General features: G+C 40.8%; 1 protein-coding gene across 9 annotated transcripts in view; it reads left to right on the forward strand.

Moving 5' to 3' along the window:
- Nucleotides 1–27,772, forward strand: part of KCNMA1 (potassium calcium-activated channel subfamily M alpha 1) — a 748,747-nt gene that overhangs the window by 475,359 nt on the left and 245,616 nt on the right. For all 9 annotated transcript variants that reach the window (XM_043476447.1, XM_043476438.1, XM_043476446.1 and 6 more), the window contains 2 exons: nucleotides 19,880–19,955; nucleotides 26,736–26,811. In XM_043476447.1, coding sequence (XP_043332382.1) covers nucleotides 19,880–19,955; nucleotides 26,736–26,811 — 152 coding nt within the window. The remainder of the gene's footprint in view (nucleotides 1–19,879; nucleotides 19,956–26,735; nucleotides 26,812–27,772) is intronic.

Below are 27,772 nucleotides of genomic sequence, written 5' to 3' on the forward strand. Positions count from 1 at the left end.
TAGGTGATCATTATCCTGATTTCTGCCATTCTAGCTCATTCTTGCCTGCCTTTAAACTTCATTTAGGTGGAATCAGATAGGATATTATTTTTTGTGTATAACCCCTTTCACTCACAGTAAGGTTTTTGAGATTCATACGTGGCTTGTAGGATAGATGTATGTTTAACTTCAAAAGAAAATCATTTTATAGTTCCACCCTTAATGTCTTAGAGTGGTAGCTCCTTTGTTTCTCTGGTTGACAGTTAGTATTGTCAACTTTTAAATTTTAGCCATCCTAATGGATTTGTAGTGATGTTTTATTGAGGTTTCAGTGTACATTTCCTTAAGTTCTTCGTCAGGTAAGCGTATTGCAAATATTTTCTCCCAATCTGTGACTTATCTTTTAATGATATTAAGTGTCTTGATGAGAAGTTTCACATTTTAATGCTATTTATCACTTTTTAAAACAGCACTTTCTGTTTCCTAAAACATCTTTACTTCCCCCACTGTCCTCTAGATCCTCTCCATTACTTCTTTTTACAAGATTTATATTTAGCTTTTACATTAAGTTCTGTGATCCCTCTCAAACTAATTTTGTGTATATTACTAGAAAAGAGTTGAGATTCATTTCTTCCCCTTTATAAATATACAGATTTTCCACTACCATTTATTGAGAAATGCCCCCTGTCTAATGGAATAGCATTGGTACTTTTGTTGTAAATCAACTTTCTATACACATGTGAGTCTATTCTGGCCTGTTGTCATTCATTAATCAGTTTGTCTTTGTTTAGACCATAAAACACTGTCTTAACACACTTATTACATGTAAGCTTATAGTTTTTATCAGAAAACAGTGTTGTATTTCGTCAGATTTTCCCCTGACATCTGTTAAAATGGTCATGTGAATTTTTTAATGTGTTAATGTGGTAAATTACATTGCTGGTTTTCATTTGTTAAGCTAGTCTTGTATTCCTGGAATAAACTCCAACTGGTCTTTATAAATGATCTTTTTTACGTACTTATAGATTAATTTTGCTAGTATGTATTTAAGGACTGCTGTACCTACGTTGACGAGGTGTATCAGTCTGTAATTTTTTTAGTAATGCCCTTGTAGGGTTTTGATGTCACAGTGATGCTGACGTCGTAAAACAATTTAGGAATTGTTTCCTCTTCCTTTACTCTGTAGAAAAATTTGTCTAATATCAGCATTATTTCCTTCTTCAATGCTGGTAGAAGTCTCCAGTGAAAACCATCTAGACTTGAAATTTTCTTTGTAGAGATTTTTCTTCCCCTCAAAGTTTATTGGAGAGAAGAATTTTTTTTTAAGTTCTCTTTTTTTAAAAAATTTTGTTTTGATGAAATATAGTTGATTTACAATGTTTTGTTAATTTATACTATATTGCAAAGTGACTCGGTTATACATAGGTATATGTTCTTTTTCATATTCTTTTCCATTTTTGTTTGTCACAGGATACTGACTATAGGTCCCAGTAATATACAATAGGACCTTGTTGTTTATCCATTTTATATATAATTGTTTGCTCTGCTAATCCCAAATTCCCAGTCCATCCCTTCCCAACCCCTCTCCCCCTTGGAAACCACACGTCTGTTCTCTGTGTCTGTGAGTCTATTTGTAGATTAATTCATTTGTGTTGTATTTTAGATCCCACATATAAGTGATATCGTATGGTATTTGTCTTTCTCTTTCTGACTTCATTTAGTATGATAATCTCTAGGTTTATCCAGGTTGCTGCAAATAGCATTATTTCATTCTTTCTATGGCTGAGTAATACTCAATTGTATATATGTACCGCATCTCCTTTATTCATTCACCTGTCGATGGATGTTTATGTAGTTTCCACCTCTTAGCTATTGTGAATAGTACTGCTGTGAGCATAGGGGTGCATGTATTTTTTGAATTCATTATACTTTGTCTGAGTATGTGCCCAGGAGTGGGATTGCTAGATGGTACGGCAACTCTATTTTTAGTTTTTTGAGGAACCATCATATTTTTGGTGGTAACAGCATAACATAGTGGTTGTACCAACTTACATTCCCACCAACTGTGTAGGAGGGTTCCATTTTCTCTTTGTGGAGAGGTTTTTAATTGAAGTTTTGATTTCTTTACAGATATATGGTTGTCTAGATTTTCTGTTTCTTCTTGTGTCATTGTTTTAAAATTTTCTATTTCATTTAGTTTTTAAATTTATAGACATAATATTGTTCATTATTGTTGTTGTTTAGTCATAAGTCATGTCCGACGGTTGTGTGACCCCACGGACTGTGGCCCTGCCAGGCTCCTCTGTCCATGGGATTTCCCAGGCAAGAATACTCAAGTAGGTTCCCATTTCCTTCTCCAGCGGATCTTCCCAACCCAGAGATCGAACTGTGTTTCCTGATTGGCAGGCAAATTCTTTACCACTGAGCCACTGGGAAGTACCAGTGTTCATTATAGCCCTTCATTATCTTCTTAATGTCTGTAGGATCTTTAGTTATGTCTCTCATTTTTAGAGGACTCTGGGTGTTAAAAAATTCATTTCGCATCAGTTGTTTCATTTTCCACTCATTGAATTTCTTTCAAATCAGGAACAGATCATTTTCTTCACTCTTTAGTATATTTGTTATGCTTTTGACACAAGCTGAAAAAAATTCCCCTCACCACAACCTTTATTTCTTCTCACCTATCCATCTGCTTGCTACTCAACCATTAGGATTCAGAATTAATATGAACCCCCTTCTGATATGCACATCATAATATATTCCACACACATACACAGCCAGCTACACATATACCTACCACCACACACATACTCACATAGATAGCCACTTAATGCCTTTCCTTTGCAGCAGTTTACTCAGAGTACTAATTTCTTAAAATTGTGATAGAACCTTTATATTGTTTCTTTCTCTTAGTAGACGATAGGCACCATCAAGGCTGGACTTGTATTATTCCTGTTGGAAGCTAATACTTAGTACCTATCACAATGCTTGGCACGTAATAGACCCTTGAGACATCGTGATTGGGTGAATGCACTAATCTGAGGAGAAATAAGTTGTTCTCTTTGAAATTTCTATCTAATAACATTGGTTTTGCTAGAAGGCAGTGTGAAGTCTGGAACAATAGGTAGATATCAGATTATGGGGAGCCTTGACTAACAACATACACAATCTAGATATTTCTTTGTTCATGTTTTTCATATTTTCCTTCTGTCCCTCCTTTGTGTTTGTTTACACTCAGTGCCCTGGGGGATAGAGGGGCCCACCTCCAGTCACGAGGAAAGATGCTGAAGAGTACAAGACAGAGGGGGGAGCGAGGGGGCTGGGGGTGGGTGTAGCAAGAGTGTCTCCTCCTGTCTGCCTCTACAAGCCCAGTGTTTCTTCTCTGCCTCAGTCCTATGCATAGGATTAGCAGAGGATTTGAGTATTTGGGTTTATATTGGTAGTGGGAGGTGGGATGGGAGGAGGAGGCCATTGGTTTTTCTCTCTACTTGGGCATCACATCCTATAAAGAAGCCTTTCCTTTGAGCTCTCCATCATTAGACAGAATCATTAAAATTAAAAAAAAAAAAAAAAGGCCCAGTGGCGCCGAACTCCTACAGTCTTTTCTTTACCCCCTGATTTGAGGAATTACAGCCTTTCCTCCTTCCTAAACCATGTCCAAAGGAGCTTATGTGGTAATTTACAGAATGAAGCTGATGGATCAGCTTGTAGGACATCGTGGATCAACATGTGCCCTCCTCCCCTCCTGACCGCCTTTCTGACGTGCTTCATGTCGTTGATGCCTTGAGATTCTTGCAGTTTGGCGGGTGGGTAAGGGAGGACACAGATGCTGGTGAGCCATACTGGGCTGGACTTGAGGACCCGTCTGTAGCACAGGTCAGAGAAGCACACGTCTAGAGCATCAGCTTGTGCAAGAAGTGATTAAAGGGAGCCTGGAGCCCAGCCCAGCTCTCTGCCTCCACCATGATCTCCAGTAAGATTCTGGTCTACCATTACCCGCCCAGCAGCTCCAAAACAGAGGTCTACAGACCTACCAGGCGCCGCAAAAAGTCCCTGGGAGATTTGTTCCAAAACGGCTTCCGGGTGAGGTCTGGGCCCAGCGCTTCTGAGAAGGAGGAACCACAGAGCTTCGGGCAGTCAGTGGTGTCCTGCTGCAGAGTTTGCACCTCTTGGGGTAAGAATTCCCTCAAAAGCATCCCGTGTTCTGAGAGGCTGCCCAGGAAAGAAGAACCCTCGCTGTGGACTAGTGGACAGGTGATAGACTTCTCCACTCCTCTGTGCTTAGCATACCCCCTGAGCACAGATGTGCTGGCCAAGCAGAAACCTGGTCCTTCCTTCTTAGATGAATATAACTGGTCTCTAGAGCTCCTAAATGTTTCTGAGCTATTAAAAAATATACTTTAGAAATGTTGGAAAAGCTTGGCAAATGACAGAAACAGCTTCCTTTTTCATTTATTAAGTGGTAATAATTTCCAGTGAGTCAGCAGTTTTTAAGAGAAACATTTGAAGCTGTCAACAGTATTTTTTTTTTTTTTTTCTGGGGACAACAATGCTATTTTGATTTGCTTTCTTCTGTTTTCAAATCGGGCCATGGTAATGTTTTCTTGCCTGTCTTAGATGGTATTTTAGTATTGTCACCCAGCAGAGATCATAAGAAATATCCTCTGGCAGATTTTCTTGTTTCAACTGCTTTCCAGTAGGGATTTGGTTTTATTCGAACAACTATAATGTATGGAGGTTTGAAATAAATGGCTTAACTTTGCATTTCTGGATCTAAAAATTCCAGTGGTAGGAAGAGATATCTTTTATTTCTAGAAAGGTTAGTGTTACAAGCAGCTTCTTTAAAATGAAGCATAGTCCCTTTGAAACCCAGCTTAAGATTCTGATGTGAATGGGCCCAGCTCGAACTGTCTCTGCATTATATAACTATGTAGAGCAGAATTCCAATTAGCAAGCAAGGGATAGGTGAGTCCCAGTCAATCGTTTTCATTAGAACTGGCATAAAAGACCTCTGTGAGCTGTAACATCTGCGTGAACTTCATTTGGAATCTAAATATTCACGCCCCCCATGTCTGTGAACCTAGATCTACTGACCAAATTGTTCTGTTGCCTCCTTCTTCATGTCAAGAAAGAGCTACTTTGTGCTTTATAACACCCAGCATTGCCAGGGGCCAATATTAAAGCTGCTAGAGAGATGAGTGCAAATGATGGGATTATTAAGCTAAGAGAAAATAGAGCATTTCCTGAGAAAGAGTTGCAGAAGTGAAACCACAACTTTAACTTAGTATTTAGTCTCCTTACTTTACCCTTAAAAGGGGTTCTCACAAATTCATTCATTTTCAGCAGTGAGTGCTGACTGTGTGCCTGGCATCGCTGTTCGGGAAGATGATGGACGTGGTGGTGAACAGGTGTATGAAGTGCTTCTGCAGTGGAGCTGACATTGTCTGGAGGAAGACAGGCAAATAAACAAGCAAATGTGATCACTGTAGATTGTGACAAATACTGTAGAAAAGAACAGGATAATGAGAGGTGGAGTCCAGGTCGGGTGGCTAGGAGAGGCCTCTCTGAGGCAGTGTCAGTTGAGCCAGTCTTGGAATGATCTAGGGGAAGAACCTTCCAGAAAGGAATGGAAGGGAAAGCCCTGAGCTGAGTATAAACTGGGAGATATTCTGGAGCAGAGTTGCACTGTGGAGGGTGTGGGGATGGGGAGAGTAGAGATGACTTGCACACAGACTAGATCATGGAAAACTTTCAGAGCAGGATGAGGAATTTGAACTTCATTTTCAGAGAGACGGAAGCCATCTGAGGGCTTTCAGCTGGGAGTGATGTGACCTGATTGATGTCTGCAAAGAGCATGTTGGCTGCTTCTAGGAAATGGATGATGGGGAGTCGTGGGCTGAGGGAATAAAAGTGAAGACCAGCTTGGAAGCTGCTGGTCAAATTAGAGGTGACGGTGGCTTGGGCCATGGTTCTGGCATTGGAAAGGGAAAAGTTGAGTTTTTAACATCTATATTTAAGAGGTGGATCAACAAGACTTATTTGTTTGTTTATTTATTTTAAATGTTTCCTTTCTGGTTCCCATATTCAAATAGAAGATTCTCAAAGTGCAGCTTCATCTCTGTGCTTTCAGGGTCTAAGACAGCGAGTGACTGGTGCAGAGAGGTACTCACTGCACATGTATGTCATGAAGGAATGAACAAAGGAATGAACAAATGAATGAATAGGTGAGAATCCCAGTTTGAATATTAACTGATGTTTAGTATCTGTCAGAAAGAAAGCAGGACTGGGATAAGGTAGGGTACAGAACAGCCTGAGCAATTATCAAGGGAAAAGTTTTGAAAAGGTCAGACAAGCAAGCACTGTTTATAAAACACAAATTCGGACTGGAGAAACAAAATCCCAGGGGCCTTTGAGAACAAGAAAGACAGTCCTCTTCCTCCAGCTAGGAAAAAGAGGCTCTGATTCTCTCTGTGTTGGCGGGGAGAGAACTTGGTCCGGGCAGTAATGGAGCTGGGGGATGGGAGGTGGTACCCAAGGATGGGAACAGGGTGCAGGGACCACCCTGGAGAAGTCTTCCTGGGCTTGGGTCTGTCCCCCCTTACCCTGATGATTCTTATCCTCAGTGTAAGCTCTCAAGCTTCAAGGCAAGATGACTTTGACCTTGTCAGACACCACAAAAATAATTGCTCTTTGGGATTTATGTGGGGGTGGAGGGATTGGAAATGACAGAGGTTTATTTGAACCTTTCAGCTTTTTGGATTTAAAGATTAAGGAGTTAAAGGGAATGGAAAACAGCAAATTGGAAAACCCTGGCCGACTTTCCACCCGAGGCTGGGGTATGTTTGCTTTTGTGTTTTCGCAGTCTTGTACTGCAGTGGGACCTTGCTTGCAGAAATTGCTCGAGGCCTTTCTGTCCTGGGATGGTGGGGACCCTGCCTGGTGAATGATTCATCATCTACCTGTGTGTCCCTCAGTCTCTGTCAGTGTCACAGTTCTCTGTCCATCTGAGAAAGAAGTCCTAAATCCCTTAACTTTTCTGGTCAAGCAGTACTAGAATTGCATGGCACTGGACCTCAGGATGACCTCACTTGGTTGGTCAGGTCCCGGGTGCCAAGTGTGACACTCGGAAGAACCAGCAGTAGCCAGTTGCCCTCCCTGCCTGGAGCCACTGGCCTTGGGTTCCTGAATTTTTGAGGACATAGGGCTCAGAATCAGAAGACGTGTCCTCAGTCTTGACTTGCCATTAACTTTATAACAACAGCAACAAAAAAACTATGCATAAAAGTAGGAATTTTGTATAATTATAGATAATTTTAAAAACTCGATCCTACCTTGGTGTCTTAACTCTGTCCTCATTTTATGCACTTTCTAGTTTTTATTTTTTCATATGCCTACAGTTTTCATAGTTTTATCAGAGAGAACATGCACTTTATATTTTTTAAATGTTTCCAATTTGCTATATTTTTATTATGATAAAAATGCATAACATAAACTTTTCCATGTTAACCATATCTTAATGCTCAGTTCAGTAGTGTTAAGCATATTTGAATTGTTGTGAATATTTTCACTGATTCCAGAATATTTTCATCTTGCAAATGGTGACCACCATTATACTTTCTGTATCTACTTCTTTAACATTGTATCATAAGCATATTCTGTGTTGATACATTATTTTTTGACCATAATATCCCATTAAAAAAAGAGGGACTATATTTAAGAAGACTTATTTTTAGATAGCAAGCTGCTTTCTGTTTTTCTTATCTAATGAATAATTTTGCAATGAACATCTTTGTTTCTGTAGCATCTTTCCATATTTTTTTATATTTTCTTAGGCTTCTTTCCTAGAAATGGAATTAGTTTGATTTATAATGTGGAATTACTTTCTGAAAATGCTATTTCTGGTTTAGTCCCCAAGTTGTGTCTGACTCTGCAACCCCATGGATTATAGCCCACCAGGCTTCTCTGTCCCTGGGATTTCCCAGGCAAGAATACTGGAGTGGGTTGCCATTTTCTTTTCCAGGGGATCTTCCCAACTCAGGGACTGAACCTGGGTTTCCGGCATTGCAGGCGATCTCCTGCATAGCAGGCTGATTCTTTACCAACTGAGCCACCAGGGAAGCCCCTGAAAATGCTGTATTGATATTATATGAAAATGCTATATCAACTTACAATTCCCCCATCAAATTATAAGACTATCTCCTTGTAGAGGGATCTCTAATAGGTGAAATTCAAGCATATTGCTAGTTAAGTAGAATAAACAAAAGTCACTATGTTTTTAATTGGCATGTCTTTTATTTCAAGCAAGTGTAATAATTTCTAATGTTGCTTATTAGTTATATTTCCTATTTCATGATAAGTCTGTTTATGACTTTTTGCCTATTTATGGACTACTGATGTGGTACATGCTTTTGACATTACACAGAATTTATCCTTATTATGTCATATTTGATTTGTTTTTCTAGTAGATTGTCTTCTTCATTTCTTTTATTGACATGTAGAATTTTGATATTTTTATGGTGACATTTAAAAATTTTTATGATTCCTTTCACATCTAAGTCTAGAAATTGTTCCTTTCTTTAGAGGGCTAATAAGTATGTAATTTTATTTTCTTTAGTTTTCCTATGGCTTTATTTATGTTTAATTTTAATCTCAATGTGATTTCAATTGTGGGGTGAGGTGACTATTTAATCTCATTGTTAACCAGCTGTTTCATTATTATTACATAATGCTTTTCTCCCTGTGAGTTGTGATGACTTCTTTATCATGTATTAAATTTTTCTCTATATAATCTCTTCTACCTCTCCTTTTGTGATTTTTCTTATCCTAGGGCTTTGTGGTAAATGTGGCCTATATGATTTCAGTACTTTGGAATTTGGTAAAATTTCTTTGTGGCCTAATACATAGTCAGTTTCATGACCGTTCAAAGGTTGCTATTGAACATTGTATTCCTAATTTACTGGGTATAATATATGCATGTGTCCATCTATCCATCCATTCAGATAGAGATATACAAATATATCCAAAGGAATTAAATGTTATTTGAACATTTTTTATGTTTATGTTTGGCTAGTTTCTGAAAAGTGAACATTAGAGTCTCCCCACTGTGATGTGACATTGTCAGTTTTTTGTTTGATGTATTCTTACCAGACTTTGTTGTATATGAACCTCAAAGATATAGTCTTAGTTTTGTAAGCTTGTTTCACTGTTACGTATTCTTGGTGAATTTTTCCTTCATATCAATATGAAGTATTACTATTTCTTTTCTATGTTTTCATAGCAGCTGCCAATTTGTATGATATCATTATTGGTTTGTTTGCCCACCCTCCCCCACCCCATCTCTCTCTCTTTTTTTTTTTGGTCAGAATTTCTAGTACATATTTTTCGGCCTTTCATTTCCAACTTTCCTTGTTTTCAGTGAATCTCGTGTGGAATGTATTATTGCTTTTTTATATTATCTGAGTGTCTGTCAATTAGCAGATAAATTTTAACTTACTCAATTTTGTTGTGGTTACAAATATAATTAGGTTGTTTTTGCTGATGCAATAGTATTTTATTAATATTAATTAATATACTCTTTTCTTTTCTTTTTTCACAATTGTTTTCCTTTAATTAGCTTGATAAAATTCTTTTGTTCTTTTTTCCCCACTGAGATTTGGAATTCTGAAGTTTTTGATACACGTACTTAAATTTTTCTGTTAATATATATAATTAATAGTACTTTCTCCTGAAGCAAGACAAGAACCTTAGTACAACTTTCTTACCTTCACTGCCCACTCTCCTCCGTTCCTCCATCTTCCACATGGTATCATCTAGAGATTTTACTTTTAGATCATTATTATTATTTATTAGTTTTTCTAATGTTCAGTCAACACATAAATGAATTACTTTTGCTCTTTTCCCATATTGCTTCCTGTATCTCACTTTTCTTTGGGATTTATTTTTCTTTCAGCTGGTTAAGTATATCATTTTTTGTGCGTGCTAAGTCACCTCAGTTGTGTCTGACTCTTTGTGACAGCCAGGCTCTTTTGTCCATGGAATTCTCCAGGCAAGGATGCTGGAGTGGGTTGCCATTCCCTTCTCCAGGGCATCTTCCCAACCCAGGAATCAAACCTGTTTCCCTTGCATTGCAGGAAGATTCTTTACTGTCTGAGCCATGAGGGAAGTCCAAAAAAGAAAGCTTCTGGAGGAACATTCAGCATCACTCAGCGGTTTCTCTTCCAGATTCTGCTGCTCCTTTGGGACCTGCTTCCTGTGCTAGCCCTCCTCACCTGTTGGTGGTTTAGTTGCTAAGTCATGTCAGACTCTTGCGGCCCCTTGGACTATAGCCCACCAGACTCCTCTGTGCATGGGATTTCCCAAGCAAGAATACTGGAGGGGGTTGCCATTTCCTCCTCCAAGGGATCTTCCCGACCCAGGGGTCAAACCCAGGTTTTCTGCATTGCAGGCAGATTCTTTACCGATCTTTTTTAGTTCAGAATAATTTCTCCTGAAAATTGTGACAGTATCTTTCCTTGTTTTCTTGCATCCAGTACAGCCAGGAGAATTCTGACAATAATTTGATTCTCATTGCTTTGGGAGGATATATCTTTGCATTGGTTCTGAAATGTCTCTGTAATATGCCTCTGTTTGGGTCCTTTGAAATTTAACCTGCTGGACACTTAACAGACCTTTCCAGACTGAAGATGCAGGGCATCATTTTGATCTGGGAAACTTTATTTCAATGTTTGAAAGTTTTCCTGCTTTCCTTTTTCTTTTTGGCTGTACCTCATGACTTCTGGGATCTTAATTCCCTGACCAGGGATTGAACCCAGTTCCCCAGCTGTGAAAACACTGAGTCATAACCATTTGACCGCCAGGGAGTTTTTCCTGCTTTCTATTGCCTTTATTTTCCCCTTCTGGAAACTGAATTACGTAAATGTTGAAAATTCTACACCTGTCTTCCGTGTCTCTGAACTTCCCTTTTGTACTTTTCATCCCCTTCCCCCTTTGTATGAAGAGACCTCTGCTTCACAGTCTAGTTTGTATGCAACTGTGTCCTTTGTTCTAATAGTTGGCATTTTAAAGTTTTAATGTTTAAATTTTTAATTTCTTTTGCTGAGTTGACATATTTTCTCAAAACTCTATATTTTTCAATCAAGCTTTTTCTAAAATTGTTGATCTGTTAATGTAGCATTAAGTAGAAATTTGCTAGACTGTGTACCTTTCTCCAAAGAAAGCTTGACTTTCCTCAAATACTTGGTGATTCTTAGTTTTGTGCTCTTTTTTGGATTTGGGATTTTTCTGTTAGCCTCTATTCAAGTGTTGTCTTTGCTTAATGTGCCTAGTCTGAAGAGTGATGGGATATGTGGAAGTGTGTTTTGTCCTAGTAACTTGCCTTGGAGCTGTGGAGACAATTTCTTTCTTCTCAGAGTTACCAGTTTTCGTGCAATATTACTTTGATGACTAAAATGCTCACACTCACTGCTTTGTCCTGGCTGCTCTTGTTTGGTACCCCAGTCCATCAGTGAGTGTCCCAGCTTCCCTCTTCCCCGTGTCAGTCACCTCATCTTATCTTTTGAACAGTTGCTTTCTCCTTCTCTGTGACCCCAACAATCTCTCTTTGTGAAATCCCTTATCAAATTTATTGGCCAAAGACAGTTCTGATATTTTTTATTAGTATAGACATATATGTTTCTTACTATATATGTTATACAAATGTTAAGTTAGGTTTCTGAGCTCTGTCAAGTTAATTTCCAACAGAATATCCACTTTTCATCTACTAGTGTTTTGTGATTTTCTCTTATGTGCTATAGTTTTTCTCCCTTTCTTTTTGCCCATGTGGGATATTGTTATTTTTCCCCATTCAGTATTATGCTATTATTAGTATTATTTTAATGAGATTTTGAGAGGAGGCAGAGATAAATTATTCTATCCAATTTGTTAAGTTTAACCACAATGCTCTAGGTTATTATTTTAATTCAGGGATGAATTATATATAATTGGTATTTTATGTAGAACTTTAGTATCACTAATCTTAGGGAGACTATTTTACTTTTGTGCTTTGAGAGGCAGTTTTGGGTACCAGGTTTATGACTATCTTATAACAAGCTTCATAGTTTTGCATCTTTTTGTATATTATGGAATAGCTTAGAACTTCAATAAAATGTACATGTTTTTAAAAATTTAATAAATTATATGGGAGCAAAGTCTCTGAGGGGAAGCTATCTGTAAAAAACTTCAATTTATATTTCAATTATTATCCTGTAATGGTTTTATTTTTTGTGTGTATAAACTTACAAAGTTTACATTTTTTGAAAAGTCGTCCCTCTCACTGCAGATTTCAAGTTTTATTAGTCCATAATTGTGCATGATTTTCTTTTCTATCTATTGCTTTATTGGTTTTTATTTTGTTTTATTATTGTTATTTTTTACCCCCAGAAACTGATTTGAAAATTTTTATCACTTTTAATCTTTTTTAGTTCTCTGATTATTCAAGTATAAACACTAAAGTAGAAATCATCTTTTATTCTAGTGTTGTAAAGACTACTTTTTTTCCTAAGATCTTGAGCTGAATGCATTATTTTATAAGTAATCTCTTACTGTGCTACTGATTTCTCCTAGTTTATAGTTAGTATGTTCTTTAAAAGTGAAGAGGCAGAGTGCTTCATGGATATATTACTGGTTTTAGAATATTCAAGTGGTTACTAAGGGAAAAGGAAACTTGCCAACTATTTGGGGAAAAAATAAAACTTGGTCCCTTTGGCACATTATTAACCAAAATAAATAAATACATCAAGATGGATTTGCAAGTTAAAGGTCAAAAGAAGAAAAGATACCCTAAATGGGTGGTTTGCACACTAGACTGCACATTAGAATCATCTAGGGGGTTATAAAAATTGTCTACACCCAGGTTGTCACCCAGGCCGATTAAATCAGAATATCTGAGGGTGGGAGGCAGACACCAGTGTTGTTCCACAATTTCCAAGTGATTGTAATGGCAACAAAGTCTGGGAAGCACTGACGTGCAGTCTTGTTACCAGTGTGATATTGGACCAAAAGCATCGGTGACGTAGTAGAGCTGGTTAGAATTGCAGAGCATCAGGCCCCACTTCAGACTCAAGGAATAGGGTGTGAATGCTAACAAACCCTAGATGATTCATGTGCACATGGAATTTAAATAGCTGGTCTCTAAAGCTGGCATGGCAAGCTAGGCTCCATGGCTTATTTATTTGAATACAATTTTACTGGAGTATAGTCACATGCATTCATTTACATGTCATTTACAGCAGAGTGGGTAGCTGTGATAGAACCTAAAATATTTACTATCCACCCATTTATAGAAAAAGTTTGAAATGCTTCTCAACCATGATGGCTCATTTGGATCATCTCAGAGCTTTAAAATTCCCTCTGCCTGGCTGTACCTCAGACCTATCAAGTCAAAATCGAGGAGGAAGTGAGACCTGGGTATCAATAATTCTTAAAGCTTCCCAGGTGATTTAAATATGCAGCCAAGGTTCAGAACCAGCACCCTGAAAGTACAGAGGGAAAATGTGCATTCATTTAAAAAAAAATCTGTTTTTTTGATGGAAATGGAAATTTTTGAATATCAAAGAAACAATATTGGAAGTCTGATACATTCGACCATATAGCAAACTTTGGAATTCAGGGGAAAAAGACACCTTAAATAAATTTTAGACTTGGGGGGAAAAAAAAAAAAACCTTGAGCAAAATTAAAAGAATAGTGAACTGTGGGAGAAAATATACATTCTCATGACAGCTCAAATATAGTAATAAGATGAATACACAGATAATCTGGCAGAGACTGCTATAAACCACTTTAAAAAAGAAAGTAAAATGACTAATGATTATATGAGAACACAGTTAATTTCATTTGTTAACTTAGAAAAACAAAATGAAACAGTGATAAGCTCAGTTTGGGGTTACATGTGTGTGTGCTCAAGTCACTCAGTCACGTCTAACTCTGTGACCCCATGGAGTGTAGCCCACCCAGACTCCTCTGTTCATGGGATTTCCCAGGCAAGAATACTGGAATGGGTTGCCATTTCCTACTCCAGGGGATCCTCCCAGCCCAGGGATTAAACCCACACCTTCTCATGTCTCCCGCATTGGCCGGTGGATTGTTTACCCCTGTGCCACCTGGGAAGCCCCTCTATTTGGGGCTGGCGCCTGTCAAATTGAGACTCCTACTTTCATTCTTTTCCTCCCTTCTCTTCATTTCCTTCCCCTCATCTTTTCTTTATCAAAAGACTGACTCTGGTGGGGTTGTAGGCAAAGAGCATTTCCCCTCTGATGGAAATGTAAATTGTTAGGAGAGTTTGGCAGGAGGATCACAAGTGCTGTAAGTGCTTACTTGAATGCTGATATTTAGAACTGGAATCGATTGGCCAACGTCTGTTTCAGGGCAGTGGTTACAAGCTTGGGCTTTATGGCATTTCACGAATGTGGAATGAAATCTGGCTGTGTTGCTTACACACTGTGTACTGGACACACTCTCTTGTCTGTTTATTCTTAGCTGTTTTCTTCTGTTGTATGAATTAAATAAGATACAGCTAAAGGGTTAGGCATGTAGAAGTAAGTAAAAATAACATACGATCAATCATAATAGATTTACTTCATTGTTAACATCATCATTTTGCCAATAACTGAAAGTAACAGGAATGTTATGTACTCTGTGTGTGTGTGTGTGTGTGTATGTGTGTGTGTGTGTGTGTGTGAATCTTCATCGGCTTTCTATTTTGTCTTCTTTGCTTTTCTTTGAAATTGTGAACAATAATATGCTGTTTCACAATTCCATAGCTTCATGTGATGAAATTACTGTTTGTTTAGTGTTTCCAATGTGCTTCTGCAGAGTCCTTAGTCTTCTGGACCATGTCCCCAGGGCAGGGAGAAGAGACGGGAACTGGGACGGGGTGGAGGGCTCGGCTGCAGGGCAGCTGCACCAGAGGCCTCGTCCACCCCCCTGCAGTCCCGCAGCTGGAGAGCCCTTCAGCATTGTTCCAGATCCAGGCGAGGTGGCAGACCTTTGTCCCCCCATCCACCAGCCGTGGGGGCCGCCCCTGGTGACGGGTGTGACTGTGGGCAAGGTCACTCTCCAGGAGCCAGTGATGAATCAAGATCCCTGGAAAAAGGATCTGGGCTGTGCCCCACAGCAGCCTCTACCGCCCATGCTTGTTATTTACTTAATACAGTCTCAGATTTTATGGAGGATTCTTGTGGTGAGTCATTAGTGTGATGAGCTTACCATTTTTTTCTTTTGATATGTGGGGTACCTATGTCTAGGTAATGCCACTTTTCTAACCAATACAGAGTTCAGAAAAAGAAAAGTCCATTTTTACTACTTAAGTATATAATAGAGAGTATGTAGAGAAGTTTACTGTATTTGGATACTTTAAAGGAACTGGCTTGTGAAACAATCTAGACTTTTGGAGGGCATAATTAACATTTCATTTTCTTCACAACTCTGTTAAGGCTGTCTTCTATCTCCTAAAAATATAATTTTATTTCAGAGAAATTTCAACTTATATAGACAAAATTATATGAATATAATGTTATAAAGCGAAGGAGATGAATATTTGTTGCTTAGGCATTGCCCTTTCCACTGTTTCCTTTTCTTGGCCTCCTTGTGGAATGTGAGGTTGCTGTCCATTCTCTTTCAGGACTTCTCTGGGTTCAGCAGCGTGACCGTGGGTCAAGGCTCTTTCCTGGTTAGGCTCCTTATTTCCCTGGCCTCTGTCAAGTGAACCTTCAGAGGTCATGGCTTTTCCCTCTAGTAGACAATGTGTTATCTCAGAGTTCCACAAGCAGAGTAGTTAATCTTTAGCTCTCTGCTATCTAATTCTTTCTCAGAAGTCTGATTCATTCAGTTCAATTCAAGCAAGTGTTTGCTGAGTATCCACCTTATACCAGGCACTATTTTAGGTACATGGGATACAGCCATGAACAAAATAAACATCAGTCCCTCTCCTCCTAGAGGTGGTGCTATGGATAAGGAGACAGAAAGTAAATTATGCAAATAAGTAAGATGCTTGTGCTTCATGCTGGGGAGAAGTAAAACAGGCAAGTGGAATGAAGAGTTTTTGGGGGTGGGTAGGCTTGAATGGGGAGTTATGCTTTTAGACAGAGTAGCCAGGGAAGGTCTCACTGAGAAAGTTAACACTGATCAAACACCTGAAGGGGGTGAGTGCAACATGTGGCCATTTGGGGAACAACTTTCCAGGCAGAGGGAAGCGTGTGTGCAAAGGCCCTGGGGCAGGTTCACTGAGGAAGACATTCAGATGAGAGGTCAAGTATTGATATTAATAGCATAAGAGGGAGGAGGAGGTCAGCAGGTCTGGAAGGAATGAGGACTGGCCTTGCTTTAGGTCGTTGAAGGACTTTGACTTCTATTCTTTGTGGAATGGGCACATTGGAAGATTTTGAGCAGAGGGGCGGCGTGACCCATTTTACCTGGTGACAGGCTCTCTGGCTGCTCTGCTGAGGACCGACCACAAAGTGTCCAGTGGGGAAAGCAGTTAGGGAGCTGTTGTGATGTGTGGCCTGAAAGATCAACACTTCAGACCATGCATTTCTCCAGAGTGTCTAGCTTAATCTGAGGAGAGTATCTACACTTATTTTTTTTTTAATATTTATTTATTTTATTTATTCATCTTGGCTGCCTCAGGGGTTAGTTGTGGCACATGGGCTTAGTTGCTCTGCAGCATGTGGGATCTTAGTTCCCAGACCAGGGATTGAACCTGCGTCCCTTGCATTGCAAGGCAGATTCTTAACCACTGGACCACCAGGGAAGCCCCAACACTGGTTTTTTTTTTTTAACCTGTGTAGAGTATTGTTTCTCACTTGCACTAGTGAAGTCTTGTGCTGGGATAGTGACCAGCACAAGGTGGTCAAGTAAACAAAGCCCACAGTTGTTTAGTGCATGAGAGTGTTGCTCCGGCAACATTTGACAGGGAGACCTTTGACAGGGAGACCTTTGTCTGGGTCTCCATCCTGGGCTCACCTCTCCTCCTGAGAACCAGCTTGTTTTCCTCTTTCGTACATTATTAATCTTAGAGTGTTTTCTTGCTTGCTCTCCTTGGGAAACTTCTCAAACCTGGTTCCCCAGTTTATAGCCAGCAACAGGATAGGACCTAGTGACCGCTGCATTCTTTTTTTCCTTACCTTTTTTTAACACACATATTTTTCTGAGTTGCTTTACAATGTGACAAGCGACCAATAAATAACATAGGATACAAAGGGCATTGCTTCACAATAAAAAGAAAGATATGCCGTCCAAAGTGTGGGTCATTTGTATTCTATTTTTGTTTCCATAAATGAAAATTCACTCATACACACACACAATTTTTCAGGATGAAATTACCAGTGGCTAATACATGACTAAAACATCCTTATATCCTGACCAGTTTCAGTGCTAACTGCCGGTCCTTGCCTATGTCCAGCTTCTGAATGTGTTATTTTATCTCCCAGTGGTATGCGACAGTGATACTGGAGTCAGATCAGCCATCCAGGTTGGGCTGGGTACTTAGAACTAGCGGGAAAGTTTATTTAAAAAACTCACTTTCCAGCCTGCCCCTCTGCCCATTATGATTTAATAAGACTTAGGAACATCTTTATTGGAGAAGGAAATGGCAACCCACTCCAGTGTTCTTGCCTGGAGAATCCCAGGGACGGGGGAGCCTGGTGGGCTGCCGTCTATGGGGTCGCACAGAGTTGGACACGGCTGGAGCAACTTAGCAGTAGCAGCAGCAGCAGGAACATCTTTGCAAATATTTTGTACAAACAACACATTTTCTGAGAACTTGGATATTTGAAAGTATTTTTTGTTGCCTTTATTACTGTTGAACAACTACTTGACAGGGTATAAAAATCTTGGGTCAGACTCTCTTTGTTTTAAAATTATGAGTTTTGCTCAATTGTCATTTAACACTTACTGATACATAATGAAATCTTAGTTGTGTTAATTGTAACCCTCTCCCCCGCCCTCAACACTTTGACTGTTTTCTTTCTTTTTTTTTTTTTTTTAGGTAGCAGAGTCAAAAACTTTAATTCCACTAAAACTCAGACATACAGAGAAAATGTGTTGTCTTTCTTTACATTAGAACTGGAAACAGAGGGCTTTGGCTAACACTTTGACTGTTTATATTTTCATTTATTTTAATGCTTAACATTTGAAGGATAAGAATAGGCGATTTCTTGTATCAGTCTTAACAGAGCCAGTCATTCATTTTGCCTTTCACTCCTGTGATGTCCTGGCCATTACTGATGATCTGCATGTTGTCTGCACTTCCCGTTGGAACACGTATTATTCATAGGTTGGATCTCTGTAATCTCCACTTCCTTTCTGTTTTCTTAAGTTTCATCTTCTTTCCTCCCTTTCCTTACGTTCTCTGCCTTGGAGACGCCCCTGCATTTTGTCCTCTGTATCCAGTTTTCAGCAGTGTAAAGTCCACCTTTCATCAGCTCAGTGAGGACTGTGTTTTGGGCTCTGGGGCCTTTTATTTCATCCACCTCCCTTCTCATCTCTGCACTTTCTTGTTTAATAAAAGTAAGATGAATATCATTCAGAACAGAAGGCAGATGTTTTCTGAAAAATCTTCTGTCCATGAAGTTAAATCCTTTTAGATGAGAAATTTTCCTTTTGAGCCACATCCTTTCATCCTTCTGTCTGTGTACTTTATGTTAGTTTTTTCTTTCACTTTATGCTTGAACGAAGAGTCATCTCTCTGGGCCCAGTGTGGAGCCGTTTAGGAGAACACCTCCGATCTGTCTTCTTTCCTTGATTCACCCTGGGGTCATAAGAGAATCACCACTGCCTCTTGCCACTGCTCTGCATGCCTTCCCCCTTTGCTGCCTCCGATAAGGCGCCAGATAAAGTCTCACGCACTAGCTCTGAGCTGACCATTCACAGCTTAGCCCACTGTGCGCTCAGCTCCTAGCATGACACGTGGGGCAGCTTAATAAAATGCTTCCAGAAAATATGCACAAGAACATCCCCTTGAGAGCAGGTGTGACGTTGAAAGTGTCCCAGAGCTGTGATAATCAGTATTTTGTAAACAGTACTCTTACAAGACTGCCAAGCTTCCAAGTCCTGTGCCACTCAGATTGCTTTTACTCACTAATTTGATCTCAAGAGAAATACGTTTTACTCATGGCTGCTAAAACCCAACAAGAATTTGTATTTCCTTGAATCCTCACTTGGGTCTTCCTTCCCTGTTTCCCTCTCTCTTGCCATGTAGAAACACTGCCTCTTCTTCTCCATTCAAGAAAGTTTGCTGATTTCTGAAGAAGAAGCGTTTATCTTGACATTCAATAAAATGGAATTATAGAAGTTTTGAATCCTGAAGTTATGGGGTGTAAGATCTTACTGATTTGATTTTTTTCTTTTTGATTGGGAGAAAAATATAGAACTTTGTAGGAAACAGATAAAACCATGGGCTATACTCTTCATTTTATCAGGACTGAAGATAAAAATTGAAAAAAAAAATTCACCAAAGAGGTGAGATTATCCGATTTGTTCCTAATCTGCTCTTAGCACAAGGGTTATGCTGAGCTATTCCCAGTACTTTTCAGAGACAGAATCCTCTCAAACAACCGTGTAACTTAGACATAGCGCTTTAAATCAGAGATGGACACAGGAGAGCTCAGTGAACTGGGCTCTCCCCACCGGAACTTCCTCTGCGGTCGCTCCACACAGTCTCCCTTTAATGAGAATGTGAGTTTACCAGCTGAGATTAAACCAGTCAAGGATCAGGATGAAGAACTACATCCAAGGTACCGGATGGTTCAGTCTTCTGCAGGAGTTTCATATCCCTCAACCTTGGCAGCTCTAAATCCAGCAGCAGAGCGCAGGCATTAAAACTGCAGATTGAAAATAACACATCTCTAATTTCATTTCTCTTTCCAGGTTTGAGATTTTTAAGAGCTCTCAGACTGATCCAGTTTTCAGAAATTTTACAGTTTCTGAATATCCTGAAAACAAGGTAAGATGTTCTTTCTCCAATTTTTTTTTCCCCCTCCTTCTGGTCCCCAGTGCTAAGTTGTAAATATCAGGTGTGTTTGCCTTCATTATGATAAAATTAGTGTTCTTTTGTGCACAGAGAAAATGCTACAACACAGAAATCCAGGGAGAGCCTAGAGTTGGATCTTCTGCAGGGCAAGGGACTCTATGGTGAAGAGAGAGAAAGGGCCGTGTATATGGGAAAGTAGAGACAGTTTTGGGGCACCATGTGGGGTTGCTTGGGCACCAGCCACAGCATCGTGGAGAGAGGAGCACAGTGAGTGAGGGATAGGTCTGCTCATTGATTGGGAAGTCCTTGCTCACAGGTTTTAAATCACCCCTTTATTACATCACTAAATAAGAAATTGAACCTGGCCATAAAAGCAGTGGAAGCAATGCTCTTTGAGAGGCAATCACAAACCTCATACGGCAAACAGAAAATCATTTCATTTCAAAGTACATTCTAGATGTTCACTTTATAGCCCGTGTAGCCCCTGGGGCTTGCTCTGTGAATTGCCTTCTGGGGAATACCTAAAAACCTCCTGCCGAAGGCGCCATGACTACTTCTGTTAACTGTGTTATGATCTGGAAAACACTACTGGACCAGGAGAAAAAAATTCCCCAGAGACCCTTTTCCTGATGACCTGCAGGTTCTCAGAGCTGGCCTGAAACCAGGGCTGCCTTGATGAATAAACTAATAAAAGAGGTTGGACGTCTTTTAATGGAGAATAAGTACAGGTCATAAATTTCTCTCATAGGAAATTACACTTTGAGAAACTCACTGCTAATGTTCCATTTCCTCTTCGGTTGGCCTTAGCGTGTTTGATAAATGATGAAAAACAGGACACCTCCGAGTTTGTGATTTATAATTAATACACCTGCATGCGGGGGTCGGGGGAGGGGAACGGTGCGGCTGCGGGGGGGCACTTGGACTTAGCATTGTTTTCCCAGTAACTGAGGCTGGGGCTCAACTTCCAGAATATGTCACATCCAACAAGTGTGACAGGCTATTGGCTTTCCTCTTAGGGTCTTAGTGTTTTTCGTTTATTTTTGTTTGTTTTAATTCCAGACTGATTTCCCCTTGCTAACTGTCCATCTGTGTGAATGGGGGAATAAACTCACTTTCTGTTAGTCAAGTTAAAAAGAAAATGAGCATCGAATGCCGTGGGAGTCTTCTACAGTGTTCCAACACCCTTGCTTTCATAATCCTGGGGTCAGAATTTGCTGGTGCTCCACTGTGTGTACTGTTATGAATATAGGATGAATATTGTCATTCTTCATATTTCTTCTGAGTGACAGTAACCTTCATTTCTACCATTTTATGACTCTTGTGTGCACTGGACCCATATTACTCTTGAAATTAAAATGATTGACAAAGCTAGCCATCCCTAAGGTTTGCCTATATCATATTTGCTGCACTGGGTTTTTAAAGGTAGACTTGGTGAGGACCCAGTGCCGATCACAGGGGCTGTATTTAAGAGACACTCATGGGGATGGTGTTATGTGAAGCTATCCACACTGTCTAACATGGTATAGTGCCTCTGTCTCCCTGTTTCATGTCTACTTGTTCAGGAGTCTTTTAACTCTTGGACCCCAGCATTTTAAGAAGGTGCCATCACTCCGAGGAATAACACGGAAAGAACTGTGTTCTCACCTTCCTTGTACTCCATGTGAATCCTTTCTGGACTTAGGACAATGATAACCATCTGTGTAAAATATCTTTTTCTGGGCTTTTGCCAAGAGGTCCACCAATTTCCCACTTCTTGGCATGGGGGGGTGGGCAAAACTTTCCTTTAGATGTCGGAAATAGCACTGGCATCCCTTGGGGAAACAGTCCTCCTGAGAACTCTACAGTTAAGGCAGTTCCTTCTCCCGGTGCAGAGGAGGGGAATAACTGAAGCAATGAGTGAGGGTAAGAGGTGACTTTCCATGTTGGGAGAGTCATGTGGTGGCGGGCTACCACGGAGTCTGCCATCCTAAGCCCCAAACATTTTCCCAGCATCCTGCTGCCCACAGAATTAAACTCCTCCTGTCATTGGAGGATGGTTTCCATCTCAGCCTCACACTTGGAATTGTCCCAGTTCCTTTGGCTTGTGGTCACAACCATGTGAGTGGGTCAGCTCAAGCCTGAATCGAGCACCCATCTGTGCAACGGTGAGAGGGTGCCAGGATTGAGTTCTGCTTTCTGAGAGCCCCTGAGGGAGGGAGAGCCAGAATATGGTTGGTACTGGGATGCAGACCTTGGGAGGCATAGAGGAGAATAGTTAAACAAGGCTCAGACTGAATGAGGGGCAGTCAAGGATCTTTTCAAGGCAAAAAGGGTGTCTTCAGTAAGCCTTATAGACAGCCAGGTGTCATCTTGGTGAGGCTGGAGACTGGGCGTGTGAGAGGGACGGAGGGTGCAGCTGATTTCCAATCACAGCAGCTGCAAGAAGAACGTAAGTGAGAGGGGAGAGTCCCTTAGAGGAACTTCCTTGATGACTCAGTGGTAAAGAAGCTGCCTGCCAATGCAGGAGACGTGTGTTCAATCCCTGGGTCAGGAAGATCCCCTGGAGGAGGTCATGGCAACCCACTCCAGTATTCTTGTCTGGAGAACCCCAAGAACAGAGGTGCCTGGCAGGCTACAGTCCATAGGGTCGCAAAGAGTTGGGCATGACTTAGTGACTGAACAACCACAACAACTATTCTACCATGTCACTCATTTCCCATGTAGCATTCCATGCTATGTACAATATTTACCATCATTTACCTAAACAACACCCTTTTCTTTTCTTTTTTTTTTTTTTTTTTACATTTTGGAAACTGAAACCACTGTACTACCAAAATGGCCTCAGAAATGGCTCCAAGTTTAAAGTCTTTTAAAAGAATATTCAATACAGAGACTTGCAGGCAGAGGCCACATCATGAAGGCTCTTGGATGTCATAAATTCCACATGGAAATTGTATAGAAAGTGGGTTTGAAACATCTTAGCCATCGATATTTAGATGTCGGGGGGCAGTTGTCCAGGCATTGGTACTAGGGACTGGACTTAGAAAAGGGAGAGAAATTGAATGATATTTAAGGCGTAGAATTGACAGAACTTGAATTGGCTTCACCCTGTGTCTTAAGAGATCAGACCCTTCATTCCCACTGGATACAGTGCAGATGACTTTGAGGGGGCTTCACATCTTTCTGGCAAAGGTAACAATGAAACAAAATAAGGATATTGGCACCTATCTGTATTCTCAGCCAGAAGCAAAGAGGAAGATACTAATCAACCAGAACTGGGACGAATTTGTATTTCTTTCTAGAAGGAGGATGACATTTTCAGTGTCAACCAAAATATGTCCTGGTAAATTCACTGAGCAAAGATAACCCCCATGGTTCTGTGTCTTTAGAGATAATCTTGGAAAGAGATGGGCATTCATTCTTCCAGTATCTACAGAGACACACACACCATCTCTCTCTCTCTTTCTCTTTCTCCCCCAGTATCTACAGAGTCCTGAGAAAGGTCTCTGATCTGTAAACACAGGACTGTCTCTGTGTCTGCCAGTGGATGATTCATTGTATCCTTTCGTGGCTAGTGAGAACTCATGGGCCAGGGTCCCAGAAAGAAAGTGAAGTTAGGCTATCATGCAAAGATCACACTTTTTATCCCTTATCATGAGGATGCTAGAATCTGAATTGTTCCAATCACTCTCATCATTAGGACCTTAGGGTTCAGTCCAGACTTCTGGACTGGACTTGGCCTCAAGTCTTTATCTCCAGTGTCCACGCAGAGCCCACAGACCTGCCCTGCAACCTTTTTCCTCCTTCCAAGGAGCTCTTTGCAGCCTGGTGAGGTTCAAATGTTAGAATATGGAGAGAGTGCACCAAGAGTTAATCTTGTATCTCTTGCATAGAGCTTTTAGATGATTGCCTGGTCATAGAGTTTAATTTGAAAAGCAAATCCTAATACTGGGGATCTGAAATAATGCAGATGCCATAAAAATAATCAGATTTCAGTGCTTAATAGAGACTCTTTCAGCAACAATGATTAAATGTTCTCTACACAACAGAGAGTTCCCTTAAGCGCTATTAGTATCACTGTGACAATCACTAAGAGATTAATAATCACCATACTAGGTCATTTTCCAAAGCACCAGGAGGCCCAGAGACTCCCATAGTTTTAATATCTCAAGAGGGCTCTGCACGGTTATTGTTGGGACACTGCTTTGTTCCAGCATCCAGGGCTATGTGAGTGAGTCACCTCGGCACTTAATTATCTTCTGAGAAGTTGAGCAACACAGGTGTCCCTGAGATCTCTTTCTTTGCTCCTGACTGCCTGTTCCTCGTGAGTCTCCCACTCTCCAGTGTTGATGGACCTCAGAGGAGGCTTTTCCTTTATTCTGGCCTCCCCTTGAGAAACTGGTTGGGCAGTGGATATGGTGGTAACCTCTCTTCTCTCTGGAGCAGTGCCCTCTGACCCTTTTCATATCCTGTGCAAGAGTGTGGGGGAGTCACAGCTTTGCTTTCACAACACGGAGGACTTTCTGGTGGACCCCAGTCTGTGGTTCTTGTACAGGGTAGTGGACGAAAGGGCGGTCTTTGGGGCCACACTGCCTGGGTTCAAATCCCAATTCTGCTGCCTACTTGTGTGAACTTGGGTCAGTTTCTAAACCTTGGGACCAACTCATAGAGTCCTTATGAAGATTAGATGAATTAATACACATGCAGTACTTAAAATGGCAGTGCACATGGTAAATCCTGTGGGAGAACTGGGCTCGCCATTCTTACCAGGGTGATCTTAAACTCTCAGAATTTTACTCATTCGTTTTCCCTTGAGAAAGAGGTGGAAGGGGTCAGAGATCAATCTATTAAGTCTGATGGGCTGAACCAGCCTGTGGGCAGTGTTACACCCCTCTGGGAAGACTGAAAAAGATAGAAAATAGGGTTCTTTTCTGCATGATGCAGTTGGGAACATGAGAGAGTCAACTAGAAATGTAAAAATGATGGCTTAAGAGAGTGGGATTGGTGTCCAAAGATTAGCTGGAGATAAAAAAGCCACAGGTCACTTTGAATTGCCAGTGGGCTATACCAAGCTTTGGAGAAAGGGAAATCTTCAGTAGGTGGGGATGGCTTTCAAGCTGAGTCATAGCATAAACAAAGACTTGGCAGATATTTTTGGCTTTGATAGAAGTTGCAAGAGTTTATGTAGAAAGAATAGTGGTAGGAGAATCTGAAACTTGAGCGGGTGTGGAAGGAGGCAGTGTAGACATAGTATTTTAGTCCCTGAGAGCCTGTGGACAGGGGAACGACCTCCTGACAACAGTGGTTGAGGGGCTGTACACCCAGTGGAAGTAAACGGGGTGAAGGCAGATAGGAAGAATGCAGAGAGGAGACCAGCTCACTCTATGCAAATTCTTAGAGGCCCTACTGTGCACCAGGGACGCACCACTCCCAGGCTTCTGGCTGACATGGCCTCTACTCTCAGGGAGCTAAATATCTAGTGAGTTCCAATTGATCTTCTTAAAGAACACCAGTGGATGGCGAAAATTTTAGGTGTAAGATTGCTGGGGAATAGGATGTTCCTATGGCCCCAAAGTCCCACTCCCCAGCTGGCATATTGATTACAAAGGGAACCTGGTGACTTTCAGTGGCGCCCACGGACACCAAGTGACTGAACCTGGTGTAACAGTTGAAATTTCCTAATGTGATGCCATCCCAGGCAGGTATCTCAACAGATGTATTGAAACAGGATCTAGTCAGGGGGCAACAGTCAGACAAATCCAGAATATGGGACTTTCTGGATAACAGCAGGCCTGGGTGCATAGCAAATAAAATAATCACAGAAAAACAGAATAAAAAGGGTGTGTGTGTGTGTGTTGGGAGGGAGGGAGGCGGGGTGTGTTATATACAGATTAAAGGAGAATAAAGCAGAGAATGGCAAATACACAGCCTGTGGGCCAATCAGCCCACTGCCTGTCTTTGTAAATAAAGTTTTATTGGAACACAGCCACAACTAATTCCTTTACAAGTCTCCTGTGTGTAGTTGCAACAGAGACTTTATGTCCCAGCAAAGCCTGGATATTTACTATCTGTCCCTTTATTAGAAGTTTCCTGACTCCTAGATTAAAGCCACATAATAATCAAATGCAGCACATTATTATCTCTATTACTTCTTTAGTCAGGGTGAAAACATGAGAGCATAAGTAAGCCTAATTTCAGAGCAACTGCAGAAATCTAGCTTGGGAGTGAATATTAGATGACATTACTGAATCTGTGTTAATTTCCTTAGGCAGGACAATTGTACTATGATTGTTTTACATTGTGTCCTTCTTAGGTGTTGAGTGCTGAAGAGTTTGTAAGATTGTGTTGTGATGTCTACAACGTGCTTGTAAATGGTTTCATCCAGAAAAAAAAAGAGAAAGAGAGGGAAAATATACAGATAAAGCCAATGTGGCAAAATGTTAGGTGAAGGGCATCCCAGTGTTTATTATACTTGGCTTTCACTATTTCTGTAGATATAAAAATGTTCAAAGTAAAAAGTAATAAAAAAAAAAAGGTTAAACAACCAGAGGGGTTAATTTAGGGACCACTTGCACCAACTCAGATGTCATCTTCCTACAGGCTCCAGCCTAAACTACATTTGCTGCCTTTCAGATCCTTCCCTTATGATGGAGGAACACTGGGGGCTTGGGGGTGGGCTGCCTCCTCCCTAAAGGGGCGCTGTTGCTCTGGAACCCACTCCCAACAGGGTCTTCTGTAACTTGGGCATCTTGCTTTTTTGTCTCTTTTGCACAGTAATTCCATCAAGCTGGTGAATCTGCTCTCCATTTTTATCAGCACGTGGCTCACAGCAGCCGGGTTCATCCATTTGGTAAGTATCCTTGAGGATGCTTCAGTTCTGGCTTTTCTGGAAGAAGACCCTCTCAGAGTCATTTTATTACCTGGGAGACAAACTTCAGCCCAGCTGGAGAATGCAGAAAAAGGAAAAACAACCGCACAAGTTGTCTAGGTTTCCAACCCTTTTACCCCAAACTGGTTCCAAATGGTGAGTCATGTTCACACTCTAATCCTGTGTTTTTCAGCTCACCTGTATGGCTGGGGCAGGGGCTTCTGTAGATTTTTTTCATTCTGTCTGCAATAACCTCAGTAAACCACAAGATGGCAGTGCTTCCTAAGCAATCACTGGAAAAGGTTGGCAACCAGATAGGAAGTCTGATCCCCATCTCTTGAAGTGAAGTGAAAGTTCCTTAGCTCTCTGCAACCCCATGAGCCATACAGTCCGTGGAATTCTTCAGCCCAGAATACTGGAGTGGGTAGCTGTTCCCTTCGCCAGGGGATCTTCCCAACCCAGGGATCGAACCCTGGTCTCTCGCATTGCAGGTGGATTCTTTACCAGCTGAACCACACATCTCTTAATAAGTAACAAATAACAGATTCCTCAATTTCTCTTCGCTTTCCACTTACAAGGGCTTCCTTGGTGGTTCAGCTGGTAAAGAATCCGCCTGCAATGCGAGAGACCAGGGTTCGATCCCTGGGTTGGGAAGATCCCCTGGAGAAGGGAACAGCTACCCACTCCAGTATTCTGGCCTGGAGAATTCCATGGACTATATAGTCCATGGAGTCACAAAGAGTTGGACATGAATGAGTGACTTTCACTCACTCCCCCTTACAAAAAGGCCTCTTTGATTCTTTTGCTTGATTACCTGTCAAGTTATTTTGCATCTCAAAAATGTTAGTTCTTTTAAATTAACAACTCACCGAAAGCCTTATATTGTGAAGTCAAGCTGTACTCACATTCCAAGGGCAGATTTCTGCCTGGGAGTATAGCTTTT

The sequence above is a fragment of the Cervus canadensis genome, chromosome 8 (genome assembly GCF_019320065.1).
Source record: "Cervus canadensis isolate Bull #8, Minnesota chromosome 8, ASM1932006v1, whole genome shotgun sequence".
In the NCBI taxonomy this organism is placed as follows: Eukaryota; Metazoa; Chordata; class Mammalia; order Artiodactyla; family Cervidae; genus Cervus; species Cervus canadensis.